General features: G+C 58.1%; 1 protein-coding gene across 5 annotated transcripts in view; it reads right to left on the bottom strand.

Annotated features, from left to right (window-relative positions):
* The window catches only part of FBXL18 (F-box and leucine rich repeat protein 18), a 61507-nt gene that overhangs the window by 17089 nt on the left and 17755 nt on the right, over positions 1–26663 (bottom strand). For 2 of the 5 annotated variants that reach the window (XM_036075941.2, XM_078074283.1), the window contains exons 4-5: positions 26130–26348; positions 4583–10044 (exon numbers count right to left, since the gene is read on the bottom strand). In XM_036075941.2, coding sequence (XP_035931834.2) covers positions 9888–10044; positions 26130–26348 — 376 coding nt within the window. In that variant the 3' untranslated portion in view covers positions 4583–9887. Of the gene's footprint in view, positions 1–318; positions 697–4582; positions 10045–26129; positions 26349–26663 lie in introns of those variants that run through there. The other 3 variants (XM_078074284.1, XM_078074282.1, XM_036075960.2) reach the window with 3 other exon arrangements.

The raw sequence follows: 26663 nt of genomic DNA on the forward strand, positions 1-26663 counted from the left end.
TCAGCTAATCACCTCCTAAAGGCCCCACCTCCTTATACCATCACGGTGGGGGGCAGGATTTCAACACATGAATTTGGGGAGGCCAAAAACATTCAGATCATTGCACTGAACGATTCCTCTTCTAGGAGGTCCCAGGAGCAGTCAGATTACACAGACAGAGAGGAGAAAACCCAGCTGGTGCCTTTGAAGGATTTCCTCAAAGCCCACCAAGGCTTTGTGAATGGCTCCCACCTCCTGGACCCAGAGAGGGATTCCTGGACCACCCCAAGGGCTGGCTCTGAACTCCCCTCATCCCATCTTCAAGAGAGCACATGTCCACCCCAGGCGGGTCTGAACGGCCCAAACTGCTTCTCACCAGCTCCCGGGACCCTGGGCCCGACCTCATGGTGGGAACCCCACTTCCCCATCATGACCCCTCCACCAAAGGCCAGCGTGTACCCGTGTGGGTCCAGGTTTCGCTCTGCACAAACTTAATCCTGAACTTGTTATCACAGCTGTGTAGTACCCCACAACTTGCCTTTGGGATCAATGTCCTGTGAATAATCTTTCCTTCTATTGCAGAGATGTGATCTTTTCTTGTTAAGAGCTCCATACTGTGTTTCTCGTGAAATTATTTTTATTCACTTTGTTTCCCTGTGTGTGTCTTGTTTCGTTTACATCAAAGAATTAAGTTCCTCCATGACCATTGTAGAAAATCTGGAAAAGGACCAAAAAGAATTAAAAGAAACAAAGTCACCAGAAATCCTTCCCTTTGGGGGACACGCCTTGGCCAGCCGCTCTGCACTCGGGGAGAACGGGTCAGGGGGAGAGAGGCAGTGGGGAATTCCTTGCCCATTGCCAACACTGTGGTCAAGGACACGAGTTAATGTTCAGACGGTTCTGGAGGTCAGGAATCTGACCCATATCTCACCGGCTAAACTCCAGGTGTTACCAGGGCTGGCTCATCCCTTAGGCTCTAAGGGAGAGCCCGTCTCCTTGGCTTCCCCAGCGATGGGAGGCCACCTGCACTCCTCCGGTCCTGGTCCCTGCCTCCAGCATTCCCTCCTCTGCTTTCTAGGACCCTCGAGATTACACAGGCCTAGTCTCCCCGTCCCAAAGCCCACTGATGGGTGAACTTACCTCCCCTTTGCCATGGACCCTAACATGGTCACGGGATCTGGGGATTCAGGCATGGACACCTTGGGGGGCCCTATTCCAGAGATGGCCTGGCGGGACGCTGCCAGGCCCCAGGCCCAGCCCCTGGCAGGCAGTCCGTGGGAGGGAGGGACTTGGGACTCTGGCTGCGACCACACCCCTCAATTTGGGAACAGCCAGCTGGAGGTTAGGGCTCCCCTGAACACAAAAGCAAACCTGGGGGGTGTGGGGTATCACCATTTGGGAGGACTGACATCCTCTGACATTTATTCATTTCAGTTTCTCTGCATTTGCTACTGCTTTAATAATCATCAATGTCCTGGGTAATTAGTACATTTGGAATCAGGGAACTTGGCAATTGGGAGGTGACCTCGGAGTTCAGAAGCCAGGGACTAACTCACGAGCCAGATCATCCTGTGGAAGGAGACTCAGCCCACACCCCAAAATACCACTCCACTTCCACAGCCCCCTAAAGGCGCCTCCCAGCCTTAAAAAATTCATATGTAGACCCAGAAATTTCACTAACGAGAGTCTCTCCTAAGGAAAGAATTCTAAATATAGAAAAACGCTCCAGCACAGGGTACCAGAGCAGCTTTCTCTGGAAGGGTGGCTAATTAGAGACAACCTAATTGTCCAACGACAAGGGACCAGCGTCCATGTGACAGCGAACTGCATAGTTACACTGACGAGGCAGGAAGGACACAGGATCCTTTTATCGTCGTAGGTGAAAAGCAGGATCCTAAGTCAGATGATCGCAGCCAAAGGACATTTTTTAAAAAGCATGGAACGAGGACTCCAAGGACATTAACTAAAACAGAGGTTCTCTGTGGCGGCTGAGAATGTGGGTCACTGCTTTTCCCCTTTGCTCTACTTCTCTGAATTCTTCAAATTTTCTGGGAGAAACATAATAGAAAAGTTTACCTTTAATTGAATTGGTTGTATTAAGTAACTGGGGCGTCAAAGTAGCCCAGTCCTTCGTGCGAGCGTGTGAGTGTATGTGCCCACAAGAGTTGTGTGAGGGTGTGGACGGGAATGTGTAAGAGTGTGGGTGTGAGTACGAACACCGTGAAATCCCGTGTGTGGGGGGGTGGGTGTGAGGGTGCGAGCGGCCGTGTGTGAGCCAGCGCCTAAGTGCGTGTGTGTACGGACGTCAGTGCGAACCCGAGCTCGTGCTCGTGAGCGCGTGTGGAAGCGTGAGCGGGCGGGCCTGCGCGGGAGTGAGGGCAGTGATCGGCGGGCCGGGCCCAGCGAGTCCGGGGCTTCCGAGCTGCGCCCTCCTGCAGGGCCTCCGTCCCCTTCCTCACTGGGGTGGGCGGTCCCCGGGGCTTCGGCCGGCCTCCCCCCGCGGCGCTGCGAGCAGCCTCTGAACAGGGAGAAGGGGCCACACTCACTCCCAGCAACTTCGCGGGGCTCAGGCGCCAGACGGGACGGGAAAGGTCCAAGGGAAAGCAGCTTCCGTGACACCAGCAACCTCCTGGCCTGGAATCTGCGGTGGGAGACACGCTCGCTCGCTCACTCGCCACCCGACCACTGCGGGGCCCTGGGCGGCCCCAGGGGCTCCCAGGAGACCCTCCGCTCCGCAAGGTCAGGGTTCCGCAACGCTTTCCTCCACCGCCAAGAAAGGCAAATACTGGCAACAAATAAATCCTGCACAACACTCCTGGTGACAGTCAAAGCTTGTCATTCTTGCCCTCCCTCCTCCTCCAGCCTCGAAGGAACCCTCCCCCCTGCACACGGGACCCCCCGGCGCTTTCCTCTCTGTCACAACGAACGGCTTTACTTGAGGTTGTTTTGATTTTATTTTTTGGAGGCTCAGCCTACCGACAAAGGCCAGGCCGCCTCACACAGTCAACTCCAAGTCAACTCCAAGTGCGCGCCCTGGCCCTTCCGGGCAGTGCCAAGCCCTTCACACTTCTCTTCCCTGACCCCGAGGCACTTGCTCAAGACGCCACAACGCGAGTTCTCACTCCACGTGAGACACAGGCCTGTGTCCCCGTCCCTTGAACAGGGCTGACCTGTGACTGTCTCAGTCAACAAAGTGTGTGGAGGTGACGCTATGGGATGTCCAAGGCTAGGGCGTATCCCCCGGGCTTTCTCGGGACCCAGCCACCATGCTGTGAGGAAACCCAACTAGCCCCCGTGGACAGACGACACGGAGAGGCCACACGTAGGCATTCCGGCCACAGGCCCAGCTGAGGTCCTGGTGGAGAGCCAGCATCAACCACCGTCACCTAAGTGAAGATGCTTCCAGAAGATTCCAGCCCCCAGAAGAGGCTCCAGACACCAGGGAGCTGAGGCAAGCCGCCACGCTCTGCCCTGTCCAAACACCTGCCCCGTGGAAGCCAGGAGCATCTCCCAATTGCTCGTTTACACCCTGACATTGGGGGTGGCTTGTGGCACAGCAGCAGTGGCCTACTCCCCGTGGTTTCCCAGCCCTGGCTCCGCCCCCCACCACTTACCTGTCACCCCGATGACCAGGTCGCACGGGGGCTGAAGCACAGGCCACCGGGACTTCTCGCTCCTGTGATCCCACAGTCTGGGTCCGGCGGCACAGAGGGTCAGTCCTGTCCCTCCCGGGCAGGTCACTGCTGGCCCCTCGGGCACTGTCTCCGCAGTTTCTCAGCGACTCTGGGCAGAAGCAGACCATCGTGGGGAGTCCTGTGGGTAGGCGCGCACCAAGCCTGGGCGACTGGCTTGGACAGTCGGGAAGGATGGAGGCCCCTGCCCCCTGATCGCCATTTTGCCTCAGGTGACTCTCCTCTGGAGGACGGGTGGGGAGCTCAGGAGGTGCAGCTGAGCCCTCTTCGGCCCACCTGACAGCCCCCACACACTTGTCCCTCTGTCCCGCAGTATCCTGGGGCCCCCGGCCCCTCCGAGTCCGGGTCCCCGCTCCTGCCCGGACGCCTGCTCACCTGCCCCGATCTCTCAGGCTCAGCTGCCACCTTCTCCCCTCGCCACGCTGCAGCCAGAGCCCCTTCCCAGAGCCCAGGTCTGCTGAAGGACGCTTCTGCCTAAAACAGATGCTACAAATAAGCCCGTCCGAGAAGGACGAATCCTGTGTGAGTCCACTCCTTCGAGGTTCCCGGAGTCGTCCGGTGCACAGAGAGCAGATGGTGGTGCCGGGGGGCTGGGAGGGGGTGGGGGTCAGTGTGTCACAGGGACAGAGTCTCAGAGTGGAGGGATGGCACATCCTGGAGCCGGACTGCCCAACAGTGTGAATGCGCTCCAGCGGTGGCCCGCAAAGGCCGACCCAGCAGCCGCATCCTGGGGGCCCCAGGCAGCCTCCGGGCCCCCACTGGGTCTCCCGTCTCCAAGCAGGTAACCCCATCAGAACAGCCGCGGGTGATGAGTGCCCCCCCCACCGCCTTGGCCCACCCCCAGGGCTGGAGAGGGTCACAGGGGAAAGGTCAGGGAGCGTCCCTTCCGGAAGCACTGCATAATCACCTGGTTTTCTAAATCAAGTCCACTTTATTTGAAACTTTCCACATGCCACAAGTTTACATGAAAATACCCATTCAAAATTCATTTGAACACAAAATTCAGGAGTGGGCATCGCCAGACAGAAAAGTAGGTCTGTGTGGAAAAGCAGGTGACACGTATTTGGTCACTTAGCACCTGGTCACCATATACCGTGAGCCCCCTGGCCGACTCACCCCCCCCCCCTTTAAAAACATGCTGAGCTCAAGTGCTTCTGGTCAGCCGCATAGGGACAGGCAGTGGTCGAGGGGGGCCGGGGCCGGACAACCCCCTGCACCACGGCCATCGTGTGGCCGCCTCTCCGGCCCCTCGCCCTCCAGCCCGCCCGCTACGGTGAGCACACAGAGAAGCCTCTGGCCACACCGTTAGGATTCCACGGAAAACCATCCCCTCGTCAGATTCAGCGGAGCGCTACACACCGAACCTCCCAGGCGGTGAACGTGGCTCCCGGACCTCATGGCCACGGGCAGCCCTGGGTGCCCCCCCCATTCCCCCGCCGGCTGGTCCGGAGCACGGTGCGGCAGGTGCCCCGACCCCGTGACATGAATGCAAACTCCCCCTCCCACCCCCCACCGTGGTTTCTGAAAAAGCTCTAGAAAGTAATTTAGACATTCAGGCGACACCATTCAGCCCGTGTCAGCGATCTTAGAGACTCCCAGTGAGAACCCCGTGCCCCCAGAGCAAACGAGGCCAGTGAGCACCACAAGGGCACCCGAGCCCCCGCCGCACAATCCCGTCCCCTGCTGGCGAAGTGTGGGGGAGGAGGCTCAGGGCCAGGGCCAAGGCCAAGGGAACTGCGGGCAGCGGTGCCCCCTTCCACATCTGCTTCGGAAATCTGGGGTCTCCGCTGAAACCTGCTACCACCGGCCACGCTGCATTATCCTCGTCCACTAATTTCTCACTTCTTATTATTCTTCCTTACAAGGCCTCGGCGATTCTCAAACCCTCCAGAGCAGATAATGAGGGCCAGAGGGAGCAGGGGGCTGCCTGATACCCCCGTGCCCCTCGGAGGAGGTCATGAGGGTGGGTCCCCTTCCTGCAAGCTGGGGGGAGGTGGCGGGATCGTCACCTTCTTGACACAGACTCAGGGAGGGCCACTGGCACAACCAGGATGGCACAGGCTGGTTTCAGACCCTCAAGGGCTAACAGACATCGGGGTCCAGCGGCTCCTGTGGCCCTGCTCCCCTGGCCCAGCTCTCCCGGCCAGGCCTCCGCCAAGCTTTGTCCTCGCCGCTAAGTGGCCTGCAGCCGTGGGTCCTGGTGCAGGGGCGGTCAAGGGAGGCTCACCCTCAACACTCAGCCTTGCAGAGCTGCCCAAGGTGTGTGTGGGGGGCATCATCCCAGGGCCCGTCCTGGGCCCCAGCCAAGCGCCCTCCAGCCTGGTGCTGGACACAGGGGCCCAGAACCATGAATCCTTGGGTCCTCAGAGGACAGCTGACAGGCAGGGAGAAGATCCGCCCCCTGGGGCGTATGACAGAGTGAAGTGTCCCTTATCTAGCCTCCTTGGGCTGGGAAGTAAAAATACTTGCACGTGAGAATGAAAAGCCACCGACAGGGAAGGAGGCTGCAGGCCTCTGCTCTCCTCAGGCTCCAGATGCCTCCCCCGGGGAGCACCTTCAGACCCTCCGGCCAGGTTGTGTGGCACCCAAGTCAGAGCCCCGGGGGCAGGCATGCCAGGCCACCCGGGGGCGGGTGGGGGGTGGGGAGCGAGCCACAAGGTCTAGGGGCGAGGTGGGCACAGGCAGGAGGAGCGGCCTTGGGAGTGCTGGGGGCTTCTATTTTAACAAAGGGTTAAATGCCCTCATCTCTCCTCCCCTCCCTCCTCGTCTTTCCCACCTCCCCCAGTCTCTCCTCTCTCTCATACACGCACACACGCGATCACACGCAGAAACGCACAAGCACGCGATCCCATGCAGAAACGTGCTCGCATGCACACGTGCACGCACACGCACACCATACACGTGTGCACAGACTACACTCACGTGTGTGCACGCAGACGTACACGCATGCACGTGCACACACGCGATCACACGCAGAAACGCACAAGCACGCGATCCCATGCAGAAACATGCTCGCATGCACACGTGCACGCACACGCACACCATGCACGTGTACAGACTACACTCACGTGTGTGCACGCAGACGTATATACACGCACATGCACACACGCGATCACACGCACACACGCGATCCCATGCAGAAACGTGCTCGCAGGCACATACCATGCACGTGTGCACAGACTACACTCACGTGTGTGCATGCAGACGTACACGCGTGCACACGCACACACGCGATCACACGCACACACGCGATCCCATGCAGAAACGTGCTCGCATGCACATGTGCACATACACGCACACCATGCACGTGTGCACAGACAACACTCACGTGTGTGCACGCAGACATACACGCACGCACGCGCACACACGCACAGCCAGCAGTGCTGACCAGGCCCCCTCTCGGCAGGCAGCATATGGTCCGCACTTAACAGCCCAGTTCTGCCAGTTGGGGACCATTAGGGTGGGTTCTTCTCCCAGCATAAAATGCTGCAGAATATAAATTGCAATTAACGCCGCTGCCAAATTAGCACTCAGCGAGAATAAGCACACTGCTAACATCTGGTGAGCCCCGGCCCGGGGGCAGAAGCGGCGGAAGTTCTTGCTCTAGTAGCAGGATGGTTACGGGGACGCTAAAAATACACGGTCTGCTGTGTGGGGGCGGCTCTCCACGGCAGCTCCCGCCCCCAGCCTCGGGTGAACGGCCCCTCCCGGCCCTGTTTGCTGGCATAAATGCTGCTGGTTAAAACTGCTTGCTCGTCGGGGCGCCTGGGTGGCTCAGTTGGTTAAGCGACTGCCTTCGGCTCAGGTCATGATCCTGGAGTCCCGGGATCGAGTCCCGCATCGGGCTCCCTGCTCAGCGGGGAGTCCGCTTCTCCCTCTGACCCTCCCCCCTCTCATGTGCTCTCTCTCGCTCTCTCATTCTCTCTCAAATAAATAAATAAAATCTTAAAAAAAAAAAAAAAAAAAAAAAAAAAAAAAAACTGCTTGCTCGTGAGAACGGGCCACCCAGGCGAGGGCGTGAACACACAACTGCAGCCTAGTGGAAAGCTCATTCTCCAGCCTGAGCCCGGGCTGCTCTGGAGGAGAGGACACCCAGAGCCACCCAGGGCCCTGGGCACCTCCACCCCGGGGCACACCCCCCTGCCAGTCAGGCTGCGACCAGCCACACGCTTGCTTTGAGGAGAAATGGTCAGTTCCCATTACCACCCCCTTCCTTGACCGCCTTTGCCTGGCGGGGGAGGTCCTCTGGGCACCACCTGAAATACCCCAAAATTGGGGAGGGGAAGTGCACCCACCAACTCTCAGACCATCATCTACAGCCATGGGGCCCTATCGGGACCTCAGCCCTGTCTCTCCGGGGCCCAGGGCAGTCTGTCCCTCGGCCTGCAAGGCCAGGCAGGGCCCTCAGACCACATCGGGACCTCTAAGGTGAAGGCTGTAGGCATTCACCTACGGGCAGCCTGCAGACCAGTCCCTCTGGCCGGGCTGCAAAGAAGGCCAGCCTCAGCCCAGGGCAGGGAGAGGGCATGAAACCCAGGGCGAGGAGGGAGAAGACTCACCCCACGGCACCTGTGCATCCCCCCGTCCACTCAGACAGGAGGGGGGAGGGCAGAGCAGAGCCCCTGGAATGGGCAGACTGTTCCTCCCAGGGCCCTGACCCCGGGACTGCTTGATTCCTGCAGCTGTGCTCTCTGGCCTCCCGGACCCCCTCAGCCCCGCGGGAGTGGGGGCTGCAGAACTGTCTGTCCCTCAAGAACCCAGGGACGGAAAGGCAAATGAAAAGCCCCAGGGCCATGGACCCGCTCTTTTAGTAGGTAAGCTGCAGGACACACTACACGGAATGGGGAGAGGGGGGACTGTCTCCACAGACACAAAGTGGGAAGATGGCCAGGCTGGGGGCCAAGCAGATGGCGGCCAAGATGGGCACCAGCAGCGTGAGCAGGGCCTGGTGGGCTCTGCACCCCCAACCCAGAGGGAGAGGGAGGCCCGGGGAGGCAGCCTCTGCAGGACTGACGTGCCCCCGCCTGGAAGCCGTCCAACGGTGCCCAGGACCCCGGCAAGCCTCCAGGAGCATCACCGGGAGCGGTCAGGGCTGGACCCGGGGTGGAGGGAACCCGATCGCAGCCCCTCGGAAGCCACCGGCCGAGGGGCCACCGGCTCTGGGGAGTCTTGCGGTCGAGAAGGCAGCAGGCTCAGCACAGGGAGGGAGGCCCTGGACCCTGGGAGGTCACTCCCCATTTTTGGAATAGCTGCACTGAATTTTGTAAAGTGCTAAATAAAGCTATATGAAATGGGGTAGTTTGATCACTACTCTGGCTTTAAATGTCCTTTCTAAGTTTTAAAATTTCAAGTTTCTTGAATGAAGCCAGGTATGTATGTCCCCAGAAACACAGATTTTCACGGAGAAGAGGTCCTAAAGCTGAGTGCTGTGCTGGCATCGGGCCTGCCCCAGGCCTCGCCCCGCAGTCCCAGCCCCACGGGGGTCCCTGCCCAGCCAGCGGCCCCGAACTTGTCTGACGCCATCTGGCTGGAAACACGCTGGAGACATAATTGGGTTAAAACGTGTGTTACTGGGAAGGAGAGCCCCAAATCTGGAGCTCCCCACTGCGCTGTCCTCCCAGCTGGCCCGAGGGAAGCCATGCCATCGTGTCACCGTGTGAGCGCGTCCGTCCCCACACACATGGTCACCTCCAACCCCGGGCCCGAGGCCACCCCTCCGCAGAGCCTGACGGCAGGTGGCCAGAAACACATGAGACACTCTGGAGGGTGGAAGTGGTGATGGGGGGGCAGCACTGGGGCCCCGTGCTGCTCTGGGGACCTGGTCAGGGCCCCTGGGGAGTCAGCGCTCCGTGACAGATGCCAAGTCTCAGCTCAGGAGTACCCACGCCAGGCCCTGCAGGGACAGCCGGCTCTTCCTTCTCATCCTCCTCACGGATGGGACTCGTGTTTCACCAAGCGCCAAGAGCAAGCAACAGGAAGCTTCGGGGGGCCCTGGGAGACGACAGGTGCGCGGGATGGCCGGGCAGAGGGGGCGTCCTTCCTCTTGGGACCCAAGGGGCCCCAGTGTCCGGCAGGGGCAGGCATGAGCAGCAGCAGCCGGGCCACACGCCCCTCAGGGCAGTCGTGCTTCCAGGCCCAGGAGACTGACAGAGACGACAGTGGCCGGCGGGAGGCTCGGCCGCCAGAAGCAGCTTCGCCCGGCGCTAGCCGTCCCTGTCACCACCACAGGTTCGGGGGCTCCTCAGCCACTCTGCTTTTAAATAAGGTGATCTCATCCAGGTGCACCATGGGGACGTCCCGGATGACATTGGTCAGGCCCTCGTGGAGCAGAGGGAAGATGACGACATTCAGCGCGGGCCGCTCGGCCTGGAAACTGAACCAGAGGCAAGCCGTTAGCAGGGGCCCAGGGGTGCGGGGGGAGGTGGGGAGGGGGCCGCCTGTCACCCTCCATCGGGAGACAGCCATCGGGGCTTCGCCTGCCCAGGGAGAGAGCAGGAGAGCAGCCTGTCAGAACAGGCCGCCGCATTCCTGTGTAGCAGGGCCTCCTGGGAGCCACTGAAGCCACGGGAAGCCACGCCCCTGGGCACCCGAGGCCCCACAGGCAGGACAACACCCTCAAGGGGTGGAGGGAGGAGACAGGCAGCCGGCCCTGCATGGACACAGGCCACCCTCAAGGGGCACAAACTCCCAAGCCAGGCGAACCAGCAACTCTGCCAGATGCCGCTGCTGGGAGCCACGAGCCTTCATCCAAATTCGAGACAAATGGCTCGCCCTCCCCAGCCCACGGGGGGACAGTGTCCCCTGATGCAGCACAGATGCGTACAGTGGCCGTGGAGCTTCTCAGGCCACCGTCCCCGGGGCCCCGCGGGGACGGCTGGTGAGGTGACCAGCCCCCTTCCCGCCCGGGACGGCGATGCGCTGGCCACAGTCCCTCAGGCGCTCAGTGGCAGGTCCCGGGGCGTAGCGGCCCACGCTGTGCACTGGCCAAGAGATGAAACAGAAGTGCCGGCTGCAGGGGGTCCAGGGAAAGGGAGACACACGGGTCCCCACAGAGTGCGACAGAAGACGTCCAGACCCCAGAGTAACTTCTGTCCCACGGTCTCGAAGGGCCAGCGATGGGAAGGTGCCCACAGGACAGGGAACCTGGGCATTTGCCAAAACTAAGGCAAGTCCCCTCCAGCCCCGCGCCCGCTGGAAGGGACAAGGAAGCCGTGGCCCGGCCCGCCCTGTGGCCTCCAGCGGAGGCTGTGATGGATTTATGACACACGTAAAGCAAATGCCAGAAAGGTGCTCACAAAGCTGGATGTTCTGGCAATAAAGGCACCAAGGAAATGCCTCCCAGTTCTGAGCTCAGTGTTCTGCTCACGGGCAGCAGAGTCTGTGACCATGAACCTCGCAGGCAAGTCCTTGCCTGCAAACCCGCTGTGTGATTTACTTGAAACAAAATATTCTCGGGTGTGGGATGTGCGTGCAAAGACTCCTCTGCCTGCCTGCCCTTCCCGAGGCCGGCACCACCCCAGGCTCTTCACAAGCTGCTGTCAAGATGCTAAAGGGGGATTGATTTCTCACCCAAAGCCAGGAATGCGGGCTGCGCTGCCTGGCCCCACTCCCTCTGCGCAGCCCCGGGCGGCTCCGGGTGGCGGCGGGCCAGGGGGCCAGGCCGACAGCACTTGGGAGCCACGCACAGAAGGTCCCCGGGGCAAGGAGTGGAGGTGCCCCCACCACAATTCCACCCCACTTCCTGCTTGCTCTCGGTTCACACCTGGGTTCACTGGGACTTGGACAGAGCTCCGGAGAGCACACTCCCAGCCGCTTTCTTTGCAAAGCCCCTCCCTGGGCCTCAAGGAGCCTGTGCGTGCCCTCAGCTACAGCCTCCCGGCCCCCAGCGGCCCGGATGGCCAGCGGCATCACCAGAGATGTCGCACAGCTAGGCGGGCCTCGCCCAGAGTGGAGATGAGAAGTGGTGACAAGTGGGAAGACGACAATCACTCGTGTCCAAGTGCGGGGCTGGGGCTCCCTTTGGGAGGGAAGGGGCCCCGAGGGTGGAGGCGAGTTCTTGGCGCTGTGGGCAGGGGGCGTATCCTGCCTCATCACTTATGAACGTGTTGTAGTGTTCTTTCGCAGGATTCAAATAAAGTTTGAGATTTAAGTAAACAGCCCCAGTGAAATAAAACTTCTGGCTCCCCGTGTTTAGAAGCCATTGCACGCGAGTGACTGACAGCAGGGCGGGTCACCTCTCAGGACCTCTCCCCTGACCAGGGCCAACGGCATTGCTAAGGTCAAGACTCAAGGCTGCGGCTTCTGGCCGTGAGTTCGGAGGACAAGAGCCAGGCCTAGGAAGTCAGTGGCCTCGCCCCCAGGCGCCAGCCTGAGGCGCCCCGAGGAGGTCTCCTGTCGTGCTCCTCAGGCTCGTCTACACCCCATGCTGTCCTGGGCAGCAACGCGGGCATGGGACATGCATCAGGCAGAGCACAAGGCAGGCACCCCGGCCTTCCTAGAACTGCCCGGCCAGGGACCGCACCGAGGAACAGAGAAGCTCCACACACGGGCCGGCCCGCCCGTTCCAAAACCCGGCATTGTGAGCTCGGCCGCCTGGCTCCCACCAGAGGCGGGGAGGAGACCCCACGAGAAGCAGGTCAACCAGGGGTCTCCGTGGATGGGGCAGAAGGCCTGCCCTTCCTGGAGGGCCTGAGGGTAGCATTAAAGTGAAACTATGCTTACACTGCTGTTTGTAATGCCCGGAAGGGAGGTACTGCATTGGAGAAAAGTCTCTACCCGAGCTGCTGCAACCTTACCCGGGTACTTAAGGTGCACCTTGGGCTATCCGAAAATCTCAGGACCTCCAATACCTTCTCTGAACACTCCTGGGGGCAGAAAAGAGGTTTTGTTTGTTTCTAAACTATTGTTTTGTTTGAAGAGAAAATATGACAGGCACGCCTCATGGCTCAGTCAGTTAAGTGTCTGCCTTCGGCTCAGGTCATGGTCCCAGGGTCCTGGGATCGAGCCCCGCATCGGGCTTCCTGCTCAGCAAGGAGTCTGCTTCTTCTCAAATGTGCTCGCTCACTCTCTCTCAAATAAATAAATTTTAAAGATCTTTAAAAAAAATAAATAAAGAGAAAATATGACAGAAATGCGTGCAGGAGTGCAGAGAGGCCCCGCTCTCGGGGACAGAGCCCCCGCCCCGCCTCAGCTGGGCCAGCCACCCACCCTGCCCGCCTCCTCATCCGTGTCCTGCTGTCGCACGCTATCCTGTGGTACTGAACACACTTGTTCTGGACGTGGCTTAGGTGACAGATCGAAACGTACACAATGGGAGTCAGGTTTGCTGCACTTCCTCCCAGTCCTTGACATCTTTATGTTAAACAAAGACCGTGTCCACCCCGGCCTGACAGACAGTACCCAGCACTGCCCAGCCTCGGGCCGGCTTGCCTGGACCTCCCGCTCGGCCCTCAGGGGCAGCACACCCACTCATGCGTCGTCCCTGGTGGACACATGTGTGGAGGCTTCTCTCTTACTGTTGTACTAATAAGCATCATTTAATATAGCATAATTATTTCTGCATCTTGAACTATAGCCTCAAAATAAATCCCAGAAATAGGATTACTGGGTCAATGAATGAACACTTTTATACCTCAAAAGACAAGCCTTCAGGGGCGCCTGGGTGGCTCAGTCGTTAAGTGTCTGCCTTCGGCTCAGGTCATGATCCCAGGGTCCTGGGATCGAGCCCCACATCGGGCTCCCTGCTCGGCGGGAAGCCTGCTTCTCCCTCTCCCACTCCCCCTGCTTGTGCTCTCTCTCTCACTGTCTCTCTGTCAAATAAATAAGTAAAATCTTAGTACTCTGAGTCCTTTCCCTTTAAAAAAAAAAAAAGACAAACCTTCAACAAACTCAGATACCTCTTAAGGGCCACAGTGAGAAGCCAGCGGGCCCACCCACCCTAACTGGGTCAAGAGAACACGGTTCCAGAGCCATCAAAACGGAGAATGGCTGGGAAAAGACCCCCGATCTCCTAGGACACCTTCATCTTGTAAGTCCACTTTACAGCTGCCTGCGGCCCTCAGAGAAGCAGAGAGAACCAGCCTGGGCTCCATGCTCTTCACCACCACAAGCAGACGACACGGGGGCTCAGGAAAGGTACATCCTGCGGTCACCGTGCCGGAACCAGTCTGGGCCTGACTCCACAGCAAGGGTTGGGCCCTGGGACCTCAAGGCCTGCGGGTGTCAGAACCGGAAAGGGGTCTTGGAGGGACAGGCCGGGAAGCAGCCCAGAGGCGGAACGCGTTCAATCAGCTACGAAACACCTGCTGGGTGTGCTTCTTTGCCAGAGAAACGAGAAACAACACTGAAGCCAACAGCCTCTTCCCCCCAAGATAAAGGTCTTACAGAAAAGCCAAAGTAGTGAGATAAGTGAGAAGAGCCACTCAGGCGTGCCCTAACAAAGGTCTTCGAGCAGCACAAAGGCAGACGGAGGCCGGGAATAAAACAACCTGGAGGTGATAAGGGGACGTCTGTCAAAGTGCACAGAACTCAGATGCTGCTCTGGGGAGGAGCGCAGGGAGCACCTTCCGAGCTCCCCGATAATCCCGCGGATGCCCAGAGCCTACCTGGAATCAGCCCAGACCCCTGCTTCTGCCCGCCGATCCTGCTCTCACGGCCATGGAGGACCCTAGGAGAGACTACTTGGGGTGGGAAAGGTCTCCCGCCCACCAGCAGATGCAACCACAGCCCACCGTGGGGTACTGGACCTCATCCCTCCACTCAGGTAGCCTGGACAATCTGGACCACAGGAGATTTAATCCCTGAATGGCTTCCACGCCAATCAGCAGCCGGGGGCTATAGTCTGGCTCCTGATGTCCTCTCCACCCACACCGGCTGGCGGCCGCTGTGGTTCCCAGAGCACCTGGCCCAAGCCTGTCTGCCCCCCGATCCAGCCCCAGGAGCCTCCCGCACACACAGAGCCAGAACTCGCTAGCCTCCAAGCTCTGAGGCGAGGCCGAGGGTCCCCCACCCCGAACCTGCAGAAGTAAAGCCCAGTCTGCCTGGTCCTTTTCCGGGTCACATGCGGCTCGGCATTCCAGATAGGAATGACGAAATGCTCCCAGAAACCTGCCTCGAAAACGTGGCGAGCCGATGCGATTCCCGATGGAGCTCAACTGCCCCTTTAACAGCAATTAAGGTCGTAAAACAGCGCTAATTCTGTACTGTAACATCCACTTTCCATTCTAGAGCTCCCAGGGTTCCCCAGACTTAAACAATTAATCGCTCCATCTGTAAACTTTACTCGTTTCTAAACACGTTTACAGAACACAAACACAGACGGAGCCGAGCGCGTTTTCGGGGCAGGAAGCGGCACATCGGAGCAGGAGGCCCGGAGGCGCGGCCCAGGCCCAGGGGCCCGGAGCAGGGCGGCGGGGCAGGGCGGGGAGCCGAGCACGGCTGCTCGGGCGGCTCGGGACCTGCAGCAAACCGCCTGCCGGCCTCGCAGGCCCACATTCCTCGCCAGCACAAGCCTATGCTGAGAAACGCACTCCGGGACGCCTGGGGGAAGGAATTTCCACGGGGCCTCGGAGGCAGAGACCTGACCCCGACTGGCGGAATGTCCAACCCGTCCGACCCGAGTCGCGCCTGCTCCCGCCCAGGCACGGGGTTCCTGACATTCCTGGGAAAGGGGGCTACATGGCTCCAACCCGCGACCCCCTCAGGGTGACAACCGACAGAGGTCAGCGACAAGTAAACACACGTGGCCTGGGAGGAGCAGGAATGGACGTGGCCCCCCACGCCGCTGCACCTTCTGGAGAGCACTCGGCCAAGCTTCAGAACCGGCTCGTCCTCACCTCAGACAACTCCAGCAACAGGCAAGGGACGCGTCGGGGCACAAGCCTCTTCTGCCCCCCGTCTCGCTTCCCCGAGCGCCCCAGCCATTCACACAGGGCGCTGCGGGATGTCACAGGAGCAGCGGAGAGCCGTTCCCTCGCAATCCGCGAACCTCACGCAGCCAGGCTGCCTCGTCTGCAGAAGAAGACCCCACCACCACACGAGTACCACGCAGAGTGGCCGGTGACGCCATCACCAGAGGGTTACAGCAGTGTGGGGGGCAGGGACCATGGCTGCTCCTTCCAACAGGAGAGTCAGCTCATGCAGGAAATGACCGGCTCAAAGTCACAGAGCCAGCAAGCGTAGAGGCCACGGCGTGAGCCCCGCTCATGGGATCCGAGGGAGAAGGTGGGAGTGACCTCAGCCGGAGGCCACACGGACCAAAGCAAGTTGCTGTCACTCGGCGTAGGACACCACGAAGACTGGAGTGTGGGCACTGGCCTCGCCCAACCCCCGGGAGCCACGAGGCCTCGCAGGCGGCTTCCAGGAAGGGCAGCATCAGAGAACATCGGAGAGGCTGACAGCCCCTGGGAAGGGCCCTCCCACCCGGTGCCAGGCGGGTACGGGGCCGGCAGAGGTGTGGCTGGGTGCGCAGCTCAGACAGGAAGAAGCAAAGGGCAGTCCCGCTGCAGAGGGCCATGCGGCGCAGCTCCCGCACCGGACGCTGCCCGCACTGAGTCTGACCCGGGCCCAGACGGAGGGCAGCCCGCGGGGCGGCTGTGCGGTACTCACTCGGCCGGGACAGGACGACTCCGGGTTTCCGGAGACAGCAAATGGAACAGACAGAGGCTGGCTCCGGGCAGGGTGTCTGAGGCCAGGAGGGAAGTGGGGGTGGACACCTGACCCGATGAACTTGGGGTGTTTTCACGGTGGGGGTGGGAGCAGGAGGGATGCAGGCTGGAAGCTTCGTCTTGCTCCCCTGAGGGGCCCCGAGAGCTTCCAAGCCCAGGGGTGTCGCTCTAGACCCAGCTCTAGACCCAGACCTGACAGTGGGAAACCAGAGGGACCCGAATGGGGGAACATGCAGAAGAAGCCCCTCCAAACCTAGTGGGGGTGACGCCACAGAGGGCAGAGTAGGGCCCAAATGGTTACCGTTTCAAACTTGAAAGAGCGAAGACAGAAAATAAGAGCACGAATGCCTGTCAGGATGCCGCACCTGGTGCTGGACACACGTCGCCGCCACCAACTCCCCTCCCAGCTGAGGAAACTGAGGCAGCCGCCTAAGGCCAGCCACTTCCCGCGAGGCGGGGCTGGGCTGCAAACCCGGGTCCCAGCGGGGCCAAAGCAGCTGGCGTCGGTGCCGGGCCCACGAGGGGCACCACAGCGCGACCTCCGAGACGCAGCCACCTGTAGGGCAGACACGCGAGCCCGCGGGAAGGTGCCGGGCTGCAGGGTCACACCAGCCGGGCTGCGGGCTGAGCCACCCGGAGTCGGGGAGAAACCAGACCTCCACACTCGGCCGGGAGTAGCACAGCAGCCTGGGGCCGGGAGCTCCTCTCGCTCAGTGACCTTCTGAGCCTGAGGCAGGGAAGGAGGTAAGAAAAAAGAAAGGCCTCAGGAAAGGGAGAAGAGGTTCCAGCCTGCTCCCTTTCCAGGTTCTCCCCTCGGTGGGACGCAGGCCTGGCGGAGAAACCACGGTTACTGCGAGCCACGGCGCCATCTGCTGGGCACCTCGTAGAAAAGCAGCCGGGGCCCCGCTCGGCAGCAAGACCAGAGGAAGGCCAGCAGGTCCCCCGTCTGCGGCCGAGCTGCCCGGAGCCACCGTGTGCTGCTTCCCAGCCAGGAAAGACCTCTGCAGGCCGTGCTGCACAGCCCAGACCCACAGCCGGGCCGCGCCCCAGACAACGGTGGGCAGCAGAGGACATCCGCACAGACAGGCGCCAGCGCCTCTCCCATCAGGCTGCATCTCAGCCCTGCCCCCGGCAGCAATGCTGGAGGAGAAAGGCTTCCAATAGACCTGGATCTGGATGCAGTCCTGACAAGCACAGAAGATTTTTCAGCCCCGTGAGCCTTCCTCAGGGCTTGGGGGCTCCAGGTGCGATGCCCACATGGCTCTGGAGAGCCCCACGCGGCACCCGGCACAGCCCTCTGGAGGGGGCAGGTGCCCTTCTTCCCTCTGGACACAACCTCCCATCCTGCCCATGCTGGGGTCCAGGCTGCACTCCAGCTGCCCTCCCAGAGCCTCGGTTTCCTGATCTACACACTGGGGCTAAAGGCATGTATCTCACAGAAGTTCCGGGAGGCTTGAACAACAGAGGAATAACAGGGTGCTGGCATGCAAATGGGGCGCTCACACAGCCCCCAGCGTCCAAGACGGGGGCCCAGAGCAGAAGCTCAAAGAGGTTTGCTGGAGGAGCACGCAAGGGCAGGCACACACACAGGGTTCTCAGCACGGCGGGCCGGAGTAGGCCCTTAACGCCCCGTCGCCAGCACCAGGCACTCAGTGGGCCCCACCACGGCCAGGGCCTGTGCCAGGTACTGGGACACGGGGACAGAGGGACTGGTGCAGCTTCTGCCCAGGAAGTCCACTGAGCCAAGGCCGACTCCGGGTCTGGCTGGCCTCAGGTACCGTGCTCCAGGTGTTGGCCGTGACCAGCACCCACCAGGGCCGCCAGTGAGCCTGACCCTGCACCTGGCCGGTGCGCAGAGCACAAAGGTGCACTGGGAAAGCAGAGCTATCACACGCCAGTCCAAACCTCATTATCTGACGGGGCTGCAAAGACCATACTGTGTGTGCTACGCTTCCTAAGAAAGGGGCAGGTGGGTACAATCCGAGAGACCAGAGCAGGGAGCTCACAGCCCAACAGGGGCTGCATCCGAGCAGGCCACCAGGACGGGCCAGGAGGACGCAAGCAGGCTACAGGCGGAAACGGTGTGCAGACAGGGACCTTGTGAACAGAACCAGGAGTGAGAGAGAGAAGCTCTGGGCAGGGCCTGGCCTCTCAGAGCCAAGCCTGATCAGCTGGCTGGGAGCACTGTGTGGAGAAGGATTCTGAGGATCAGAACGACAAAGCAGCTTCATCAGCTAGTGATGCCTACACGGGGAGGCAGATGTCCACACCGTCTCTTGTCACAAGCACAATGTCTGAACCGTGTGGTGACCTCAGATATTCTCTGTTTCTGAGAAGGCTCGTGTGTAACAGCGGGAAAACCCAAAGCTGGTGCCCATCTCTGCAGGAAGTTCCCCTTCAGGGGTGAGAAGGGGCAGAGCCGCTGGCTCTTGGCAACAGGAGGGAGCCGACGGGCCAGTCCAAGCCCTTGTGGGCAGAACACGTCTAGCAGGGAGGTGTCAGCTCCCCAGAGCTGGAGCCCCCAGGAGAGCGCTGACCTACTGCGAGTCAGTGAGGGTGACAGAGGACCAATGACTCTTCCGGAAGACCAAAAGGGCAGAGCTGGCCCAACGTCTTCATCACTGCACCTGAGAAAACCAGCCTTCGCCTCCTCCTATACCAGCCACCAGCCCAGTGGGGAGAGGACCTGCCCTGCACCCCACTGCCCAGAGAGCTATGGTCCACCCCAAAGCCCACGTGCCAGGGCACTGGACAGCCAGCATCCGATTCAGCCCTCTGAAAACTGAGCACGCATAGGCATCAGCTCCATTTTACACGAGGATGCTGAGGTGTGCAGACACGATGGTATAAGTGTGTCCTGGCCAACACCCAGGCCTCTCCCCGGGTTCCAGAGCCAGAAAACTCAAGGTGTAAAGTGAAGGGAAGTCAGTAATACACAGTTAACTATGACAGCCGGACCAGAAACCACTATGACACCCATATAATGGATACGAAACAGAACTAAAAATAATCATTTGCAGATTTATCAACACAAAAACCATCCATGATATGTTAAATTTTTTAAAAATCAGGGGGCGCCTGGGTGGCTCAGTCATTAAACGGCTGCCTTCGGCTCAGGTCGTGATCCCAGGGTCCTGGGATCGAGCCCCGCATCGGGCTCCCTGCTCCGCGGGAGGCCTGCTTCTCCTCTCCCACTCCCCCTGCTTGTGTTCCCTCTCTTGCTGTGTCTCTCTCTGTCAAATAAATAAATAAAATATTAAAAAAAAAAAAAAAAAGGTAGTTTGAGGCATGGTCCAAATTTTTAGAAATATTATAAACACATATTATTTTAACAACCAGGGAAGGAAAACCTTAGCTAATAAGATTTCTCCTGCGAAGTCCAGCAGCAAACCACAGAGACAACAGACTGACATGAAGTCTATCTGGCAAGGCCACCAGAGCCTTAGAATTCGGGAGACCTCCTGGCTGATGGCTCTTCTCAGAACTCTGTGAGCAGCCGGGGCCTCCTCCTTGTTGTCAGCAGCCCTGACCCTCGGGACACAAAACCGGGGGAGGAAGTGGCGACCATCTTGGCCGTGCTGAAACGAGGCATCCATGCTCAGCTCTCGGGAGCACCGCGCACTCCTCACGAGAGGTCAGTAAATGGCCACTGCCCAAACCACCTGCCTGGGTCAAAGTCTCTCCAGGAAGCACTCCTCCGGACTTATTCAAAATCTCCAGGAAGCCACACTCACTAGGGGACGAGGGGGCCCTGCTCTGCAGGGAACTACAGGCAAGGGAAGCCCCCAGTGGAGGGCAGGAGGGGAAACACTGCCCCACGAGGAGCGGGAAGCGTTTTAAATCCACTGCCTTCACCCACGACCCCCAAAGTAGCTGCTGCTTCGGTGTCTAAACAAAGTGCAAAGACAGAAAAAATTTAGAGTTGAAAGATCTTAGCATCGGGGCGCCGGGCTGGCTCAGGCAGTGGAACGTGTGACTCTTGATCTCGGGGTTGTGAGTTCGAGCCCCACACTGGGTGTAGAGATTACTGAAAAATAAAGTCTTTAAAAAGAAAAAGATCTTAGGGACGCCTGGGTGGCTCAGATGGTTGGGCGTCTGCCTTCGGCTCGGGTCACGATCCCAGGGTCCTGGGATCGAGTCCCGCATCGGGCTCCCTGCTGGGCAGGGAGCCTGCTTCTCCTTCTGCCGCTGCCTCTCTCTATCTCTCTCTCTGACTCTCATGAATAAATAAATAAAACAAACAAACAACAAAAAATTAAAAAAAAAAAAAAGAACAAGAAAAAGATCTTAGCATCAATTCACAGAAACAGAAAGTGGAATAGACTCCCAGGGGCGGGGGGTTAGCGGTTCATGGGGACAGTGTCGTCTGGGAAGACGGACAAATCCGGAGCCAGATGGTACTGATGGCCGTGAAACACCAACACCATAGAAATGCGTCGGAGAGACCTCGGACCCCGTTCCAGACGCCACACCACGCCAAGTACTGAGACGCAGCGAGGAGCGCCAACAGCACGAGCCACAGGAATTGTTCAGTTTCCCAGGGCAGGTAACAGTTATGTTGACTCCATGCTGTCGTCTGGCATTATTACAAACCATCTGCAGACCTTAATTAAAAAATACTTTAGGGCGCCTGGGTGGCTCAATTGGTTAAGCGACTGCCTTCGGCTCAGGTCATGATCCTGGAGTCCCAGGATCGAGTCCCGCATCGGGCTCCCTGCTCAGCAGGGGGTCTGCTTCTCTCTCTGACCCTCCTCTCTCTCATGCTCTCTCTCAATAAATAAAAATCTTTAAAAAAAAAAAAAAAAAAAAAAAAAATACTTTATTGCTAAACAATGCTAACCATTAACCGAGCTTCCACGGAGTCGTAACCACTGATCACGGGTCAGCTTAACAAACAGGATAATGGAAAAGTTTGAAATGTCGCGAGAATGGCCAAAATGTGACACAGAGACACACGGTGAAAAAAGATGGAAAAACGACACTAAAATTGCTCAGTGCAGGGTTGTCACAAACCTTCAATTTTTTTTTTTTAAGATTTTATTTATTTATTTGACAGAGAGAGAGCACAAGCACACAGAGGGAGAGGGAGAAGGAGGCTCTCCGCTGAGCAGGGAGCCCAACGTGGGGCTCGATCCCAGGACCCCGGGATCATGACCTGAGCTGAAGGCAGCCGCTTAACCAACTGAGCCACCCAGGCGCCCCACAAACCTTCAATTTGTAAGAAAAAAACAAAAAACAGCATCTATGAATAAAGGACAATAAAGTGAGGCATGCCTCTATACTTAAAAATGGTCAAAATGGTAAAGCTTATGTGTATAAAAAAATTTTCAAAATTAAAAAATATCTTCCTCTTAAAAAAAATAAGAGAAAAAAGAAAGAAAAAGGAAGGGAGGGAGAAAGAGAGAGAGAAAGAAAGAAAAAAAAGAAAGAAAGAAAGAAAGAACGAACGAATGAACGAACGAAAGAAAGAAAGAAAGAAAGAAAGAGACATCTGGGTGGCTCAGTCATTTAAGCGTCTGCCTTTGGCTCAGGTCATGATCCCAGGGTCCTGGGATTGAGCCCCGCATCGGGCTCCCTGCTCTGCGGGAAGCCTGCTTCTCCCTCTCCCACTCCCCCTGCTTGTGTTCCCTCTCTCGCTGTGTCTCTCTCTGTCAAATAAATAAATAAAATCTTAAGAGAGAGAGAGAAAGAAAGAAAGAAAGGGGAGAAAAAAAGAAAAGAAAAGAAAAGAAAAGGGGAGGGGAGGGAAGGGAAGGGAGAAAGACCTTTGCACCTCAAAGGGCTTCAGCCCAGAAGAGAAAGGTAGAGATTGCCGATGTGAAATTTCTTCCCACACTCACTGCAGAGACGGCCCACTGCCCATCAGGCCGCATGATTCCCACTGGAGCTGAGTAATCTGATATTGATCATCTGAGCCTTCAATTCCACCCCTCGCCTGACTTCCCCAGCGTGAGCTGGGAGTGCAGGAATCCCAAGAGTCTGCACGTGACATTCACCACCGTCACACAGCCCAGTGGGGACCCGGAGGGCCCGTGGGGCGCTGCAGAGGGGCCCACAGGCCGCATGGGCCATGGCATCCAGAGTGTTCCACCAAAGGGGAGCCTGTGAACACCGCCTCCCTCAACTGCTTTCCCACCAACCTTCGGCTGACCCAAGCTCACCATTTCCTGCTGGAGGGACAGGATATACTTACCTGGCCAAAGGTGTATCTGGGCCCTTGTTTAGTTAACACAAGCCCCAGTGCGATCTGGGTTTACAGGAAATCTTTGAGCTTTCAGCACCAGCAGCGAAGTACTCAGGGTGACACGCGGCGGTCCTGGGGGAGGTTCCCCAGAGCCATCACTCGAAGCCCATTTGGCTGTACTTTGTACACAAACCAACCAGCTTTGATACCTGCGTTCTGAGAACAGGGTGAAGGACAAACGGGAGGTTTAAAAGGAAGCTCTGCGAGGACAGGGGCAGTGGAGGAACACATGACAACAATCTGAAACAACGGTGAACACAGCAGGCAGGAAGAACGCAGTAGCTTTGGGACCCCCGATACGGTGGGCCCACTGACTAGCAGAAGCAGCCCGGACTCCCACCACCGAGCACCCCACCCGAAGCGACAGCGAGGGCACATTGGTCCTGAGCTTTCCTCTTCCCCTCCCCAGAGAAACCAACAGAAAAGCAAGGGCTCTGCAGAGCTGATCACAGACGAGGATATGGCCTGGTGATAAACACAGCAGACGATGCTCGCTGGGAACAGATGAGACCCAAGCGTGGACAGCAGGAGGGCCATCCTCACCCTGGAGACCAGGAAAATTTGAAAGTCCAACGATACAAAGGAGTGCGACAAGGACATGGGGCAGGGACTCTCACAGCCCGCAAGCAGAAGCGGGGCTTGGGAGCATCACTTTGGAGAGCATTTGGGCATCTTCTTGAACACACGCTGAGTGAACACATTCCCTTCTAGGAATCTGCAGACTGCACGTGGGGGAGCCTGCACGAGGACCTTCCCGGGGACAGAGGAAACACGGGACACCACCCAAACACCCATCGGCACAACAGATAGGCAAAATGTGACGAATCCACTGGGAGGATCAGCACACACAGCACTCGGCAGGAATGAAACAGCCCCAGCGAAGGGCAACAACAAAGCTCAAATCCACGTCGAATGAAAAGCACAGGCCGCACAGCCACGTCAGAGTTACACGTCTGTGGGTGTGACAAACACACAGAAACAAAGCCCCGTGCCCTTGAGTGCCCCTGGGGATCTGAAAAGCAAACTCATACTGGTAGGTTCAGCAAGTCTGAGGAGCTACACTTTAATCAATACATGATAATCTTTTATTTCTATTTTTTTTAAGCTTCTTAAAATAAATTTCTAAGGGAATGCAGAAGAAGCCAGAGCTGAGGTTCCATGTCTACGAGGTCCCTGGAGCCATCAGACTCGCAGAGACAGAACATAGATGGTGGGAGTCGGGGCTGGGCAGGGGCTGGGAGGTTAGTGTTCATGCAGACAGAGCCTCCGTTTGGGAAGATGAAATCGAGGGGGTGGGGCCGCTGCACAACAGCGTGCATGGGCTCGATGTCCCTGGATTATACACTTACACAGTTAAAACAGGAAACTGTGTTATGTATATTTTACCACAATGAACAAACAATGCAGGGCGGTAAGAAGAATGAGCAATAGCGGTACAAACTGAACTCCAACATACACATCATTAAGGAAAAAAGCAAAGCTCATATAAGAAATAGAAAATACTATCCATTCATTTGTGCAAAAAAATACAGAAAGAATAACCAAGAAGTGACAAGACCACCTGTCTGCAGGGGCGGCGAGGTGGAGGGAAGGGGACACGGGGCGGCACTTCTCCAAGGACGCCACTTGATAGAGAACCGACTCTGAGTCACAGCGAGGCTTCACATACCAAAACCCCGGACAAATCAAACCTACCAGGACGTGGTGTGAATGCCCAATGCAATATAATGCAGTAATAAAGGAACCTGACTGCATTACAAACAAGCGACGTGACCACACTGAAGGGGGTGGGAAGCACAGAACGATCCTGGGTAACTCTGGAAGGCAGGATACCACAAGCATCGGGCAAGAGCGTGAACACATACTACCCTCCAGGCAGTGAGCTGGGTGTTCAAAACTGCCTTACATGTGCGCACTAGAGCGGAATGAACCAGCAAACACACTGTGGATGGTGACAGCTGGGCTGTTCCCCGACGGCGGGTAAGTCATGAGGAAGGAGGGGAGCCTGCAGGAACTCTGGGAGACTGGGCTGGGATGCAAGGCATCAGTATGAACTCGTTTTTAATGTCGATGCAAACGGGTGATAAGGAAGTACAGGTGCGTGTGTGTGTGTGTGTGTGTGTGTGTGTGTGTGTAAGAACACGCAGATGAACTTCCCGCTCTGTCCACGAGGGGGCCTGAGGCAATGATACCCCAGCCCAGTGAGCTCACCCAACACCCAACCTCGGTTCTAATTCCACCCTCCGATAAAAGGAGCCAGGCTCCACGAAGAAATGGTTGGTTTCAGGCCTGGGACAGGAATGTGTGATAGTGACAGGAAGGAAGGAAGTGCTCAGAAAAGGAAGGGGCGTGTTGCAAGGGCACAGGACCCAGTCTGAAAGAACACCCCCACGGCCAAATCTGGAACAATCTGTGCAACCACATGAACAGTGTGAGCATGATGAAAACCCACTGAATAAGATAAATATCCATGAGTCTGTACTAACATAAAGAAATGTTAAGTAAGTAAATGTGGAGAAGGGACAGGTTCCTTCAAAGAGCACAGTTCCCAGTAACAAATCTAGGAGGAATGAAAGAAACTGAAAACAGTCATTAGCCAAATATCAAAGTAACAACTGTCACTGGCAAGATCCATCGATGGACGCTAAAATCAGCAGATAAAACTCCGACAGAAGAGGGTATCTGCAGACTCTCACAAAGTGTCTCTCCACAAGATGCTTGTTAATTAGAAAAGGAAAAATGGGGGCGCCTGGGTGGCTCAGTTGGTTGGGCGTCCGAGTCCTGGTTTCGGCTCAGGTCGTGATTTTGCAGTCGTGGGATCGAGCCCCACGACTGTGCTCACAGCTCAGAGTTGGCTTCAGATTCTCTCTCCCTCTCTCTCCCACTCACTTTCTGTCCCTCTCTCTCTCAAATAAATAAATAAAATCTTCAAAGAAAAAAGCCAAAGGAATAATGTGACTTCACAGCCGAGAAACCCGCAGACAGCAATGAGAAGACATGCCGACACCCTGTGTCCCGGGCACGGCACACTGAGGACACGGCGTCACCTCTGTGGATTTCTGGTCCAAACTCATGGACGTTCTACCAAACACCCGGCCAGTGTTCTTCACAAGCGTCACGGTCACGAACGACCAGGAAAGACTGAGGACTGTCGAAGACCGAACGAGGCTAAGGAGCCGTGACCACGAGCGCGAGGAGCGGTTCTGCTTCAAACCCTGGAGCAGAAAAGGTCCAGGGACGGGGCTGAGGGACCGCGACAGTCTGCAGGCTGACCGGTCCTGGGACCCTGCATCTGGAGAACGGTACCACGGGGGCAGGAAGCTGGGCACGCAGAGAGGACTTCTGCGCCTCAACTGTGTAGAAATCGGCGTGTGGCAGAGGGAGGGCCCGGGAGGTGAGGCACGGCGCGGAAGGGCAGCCAGTCTGTTCTCAGGCCACCTCTGCAGGCATTACGTCCGTGACGCTACCGCTGGGCTCCGCGCGGAGCCCGAGGGGGCAGCCACCAGGCGGCGAGCCGCCCCCAGCGCCCGGCCCGCCCTCGGCACTCACCTTCGGAGCAGGGACTGCTGCAGGCTCTTGCAGGTGGCCAGGGACTCCCCGGTGAACATGTGGCACACGACGACGTGCAGGCAGTGCGCCATGAAGGCCAGCACGGCCTCGGGCTGGAGCGTCCCGCTGCGCGACACCAGGCAGAGACGCTGCAGTGCGGAGCACTGGCTCAGCGCCTGGAAGAACTGGGCGTTGGCGCTGAAGTACGGCTGCTCCAACCTGCGGGGGGACAGGACAGTGAGCTCCGCGCTGCTGACGGGCGCGCCGGCCGCGGGAGCCTCTTGGTCCAGGCGCCCCCCAAAGCCTGTGTTTAGGAGCTAAAGAGGGCCTACACCAGCTGTCCCACGCCGGTCTACACCACAACCCCCTGGAGCGCTGCGAGAGCACTCACACCCCGAGGTCTTCCCAGAAGAGCCCGAGTTGGGGGGGGACCCCGCAGGCCCAACGCAAGCAGCCAGCCACTGTAGAGACCCCAGCCAAGTCACTGCTCGGAGCCTAGAGGCCACCATGTTTGCGGCCCTGCCTGCTCAGCAA

Source organism: Halichoerus grypus, chromosome 6 (genome assembly GCF_964656455.1).
Source record: "Halichoerus grypus chromosome 6, mHalGry1.hap1.1, whole genome shotgun sequence".
Classification (NCBI taxonomy): Eukaryota; Metazoa; Chordata; class Mammalia; order Carnivora; family Phocidae; genus Halichoerus; species Halichoerus grypus.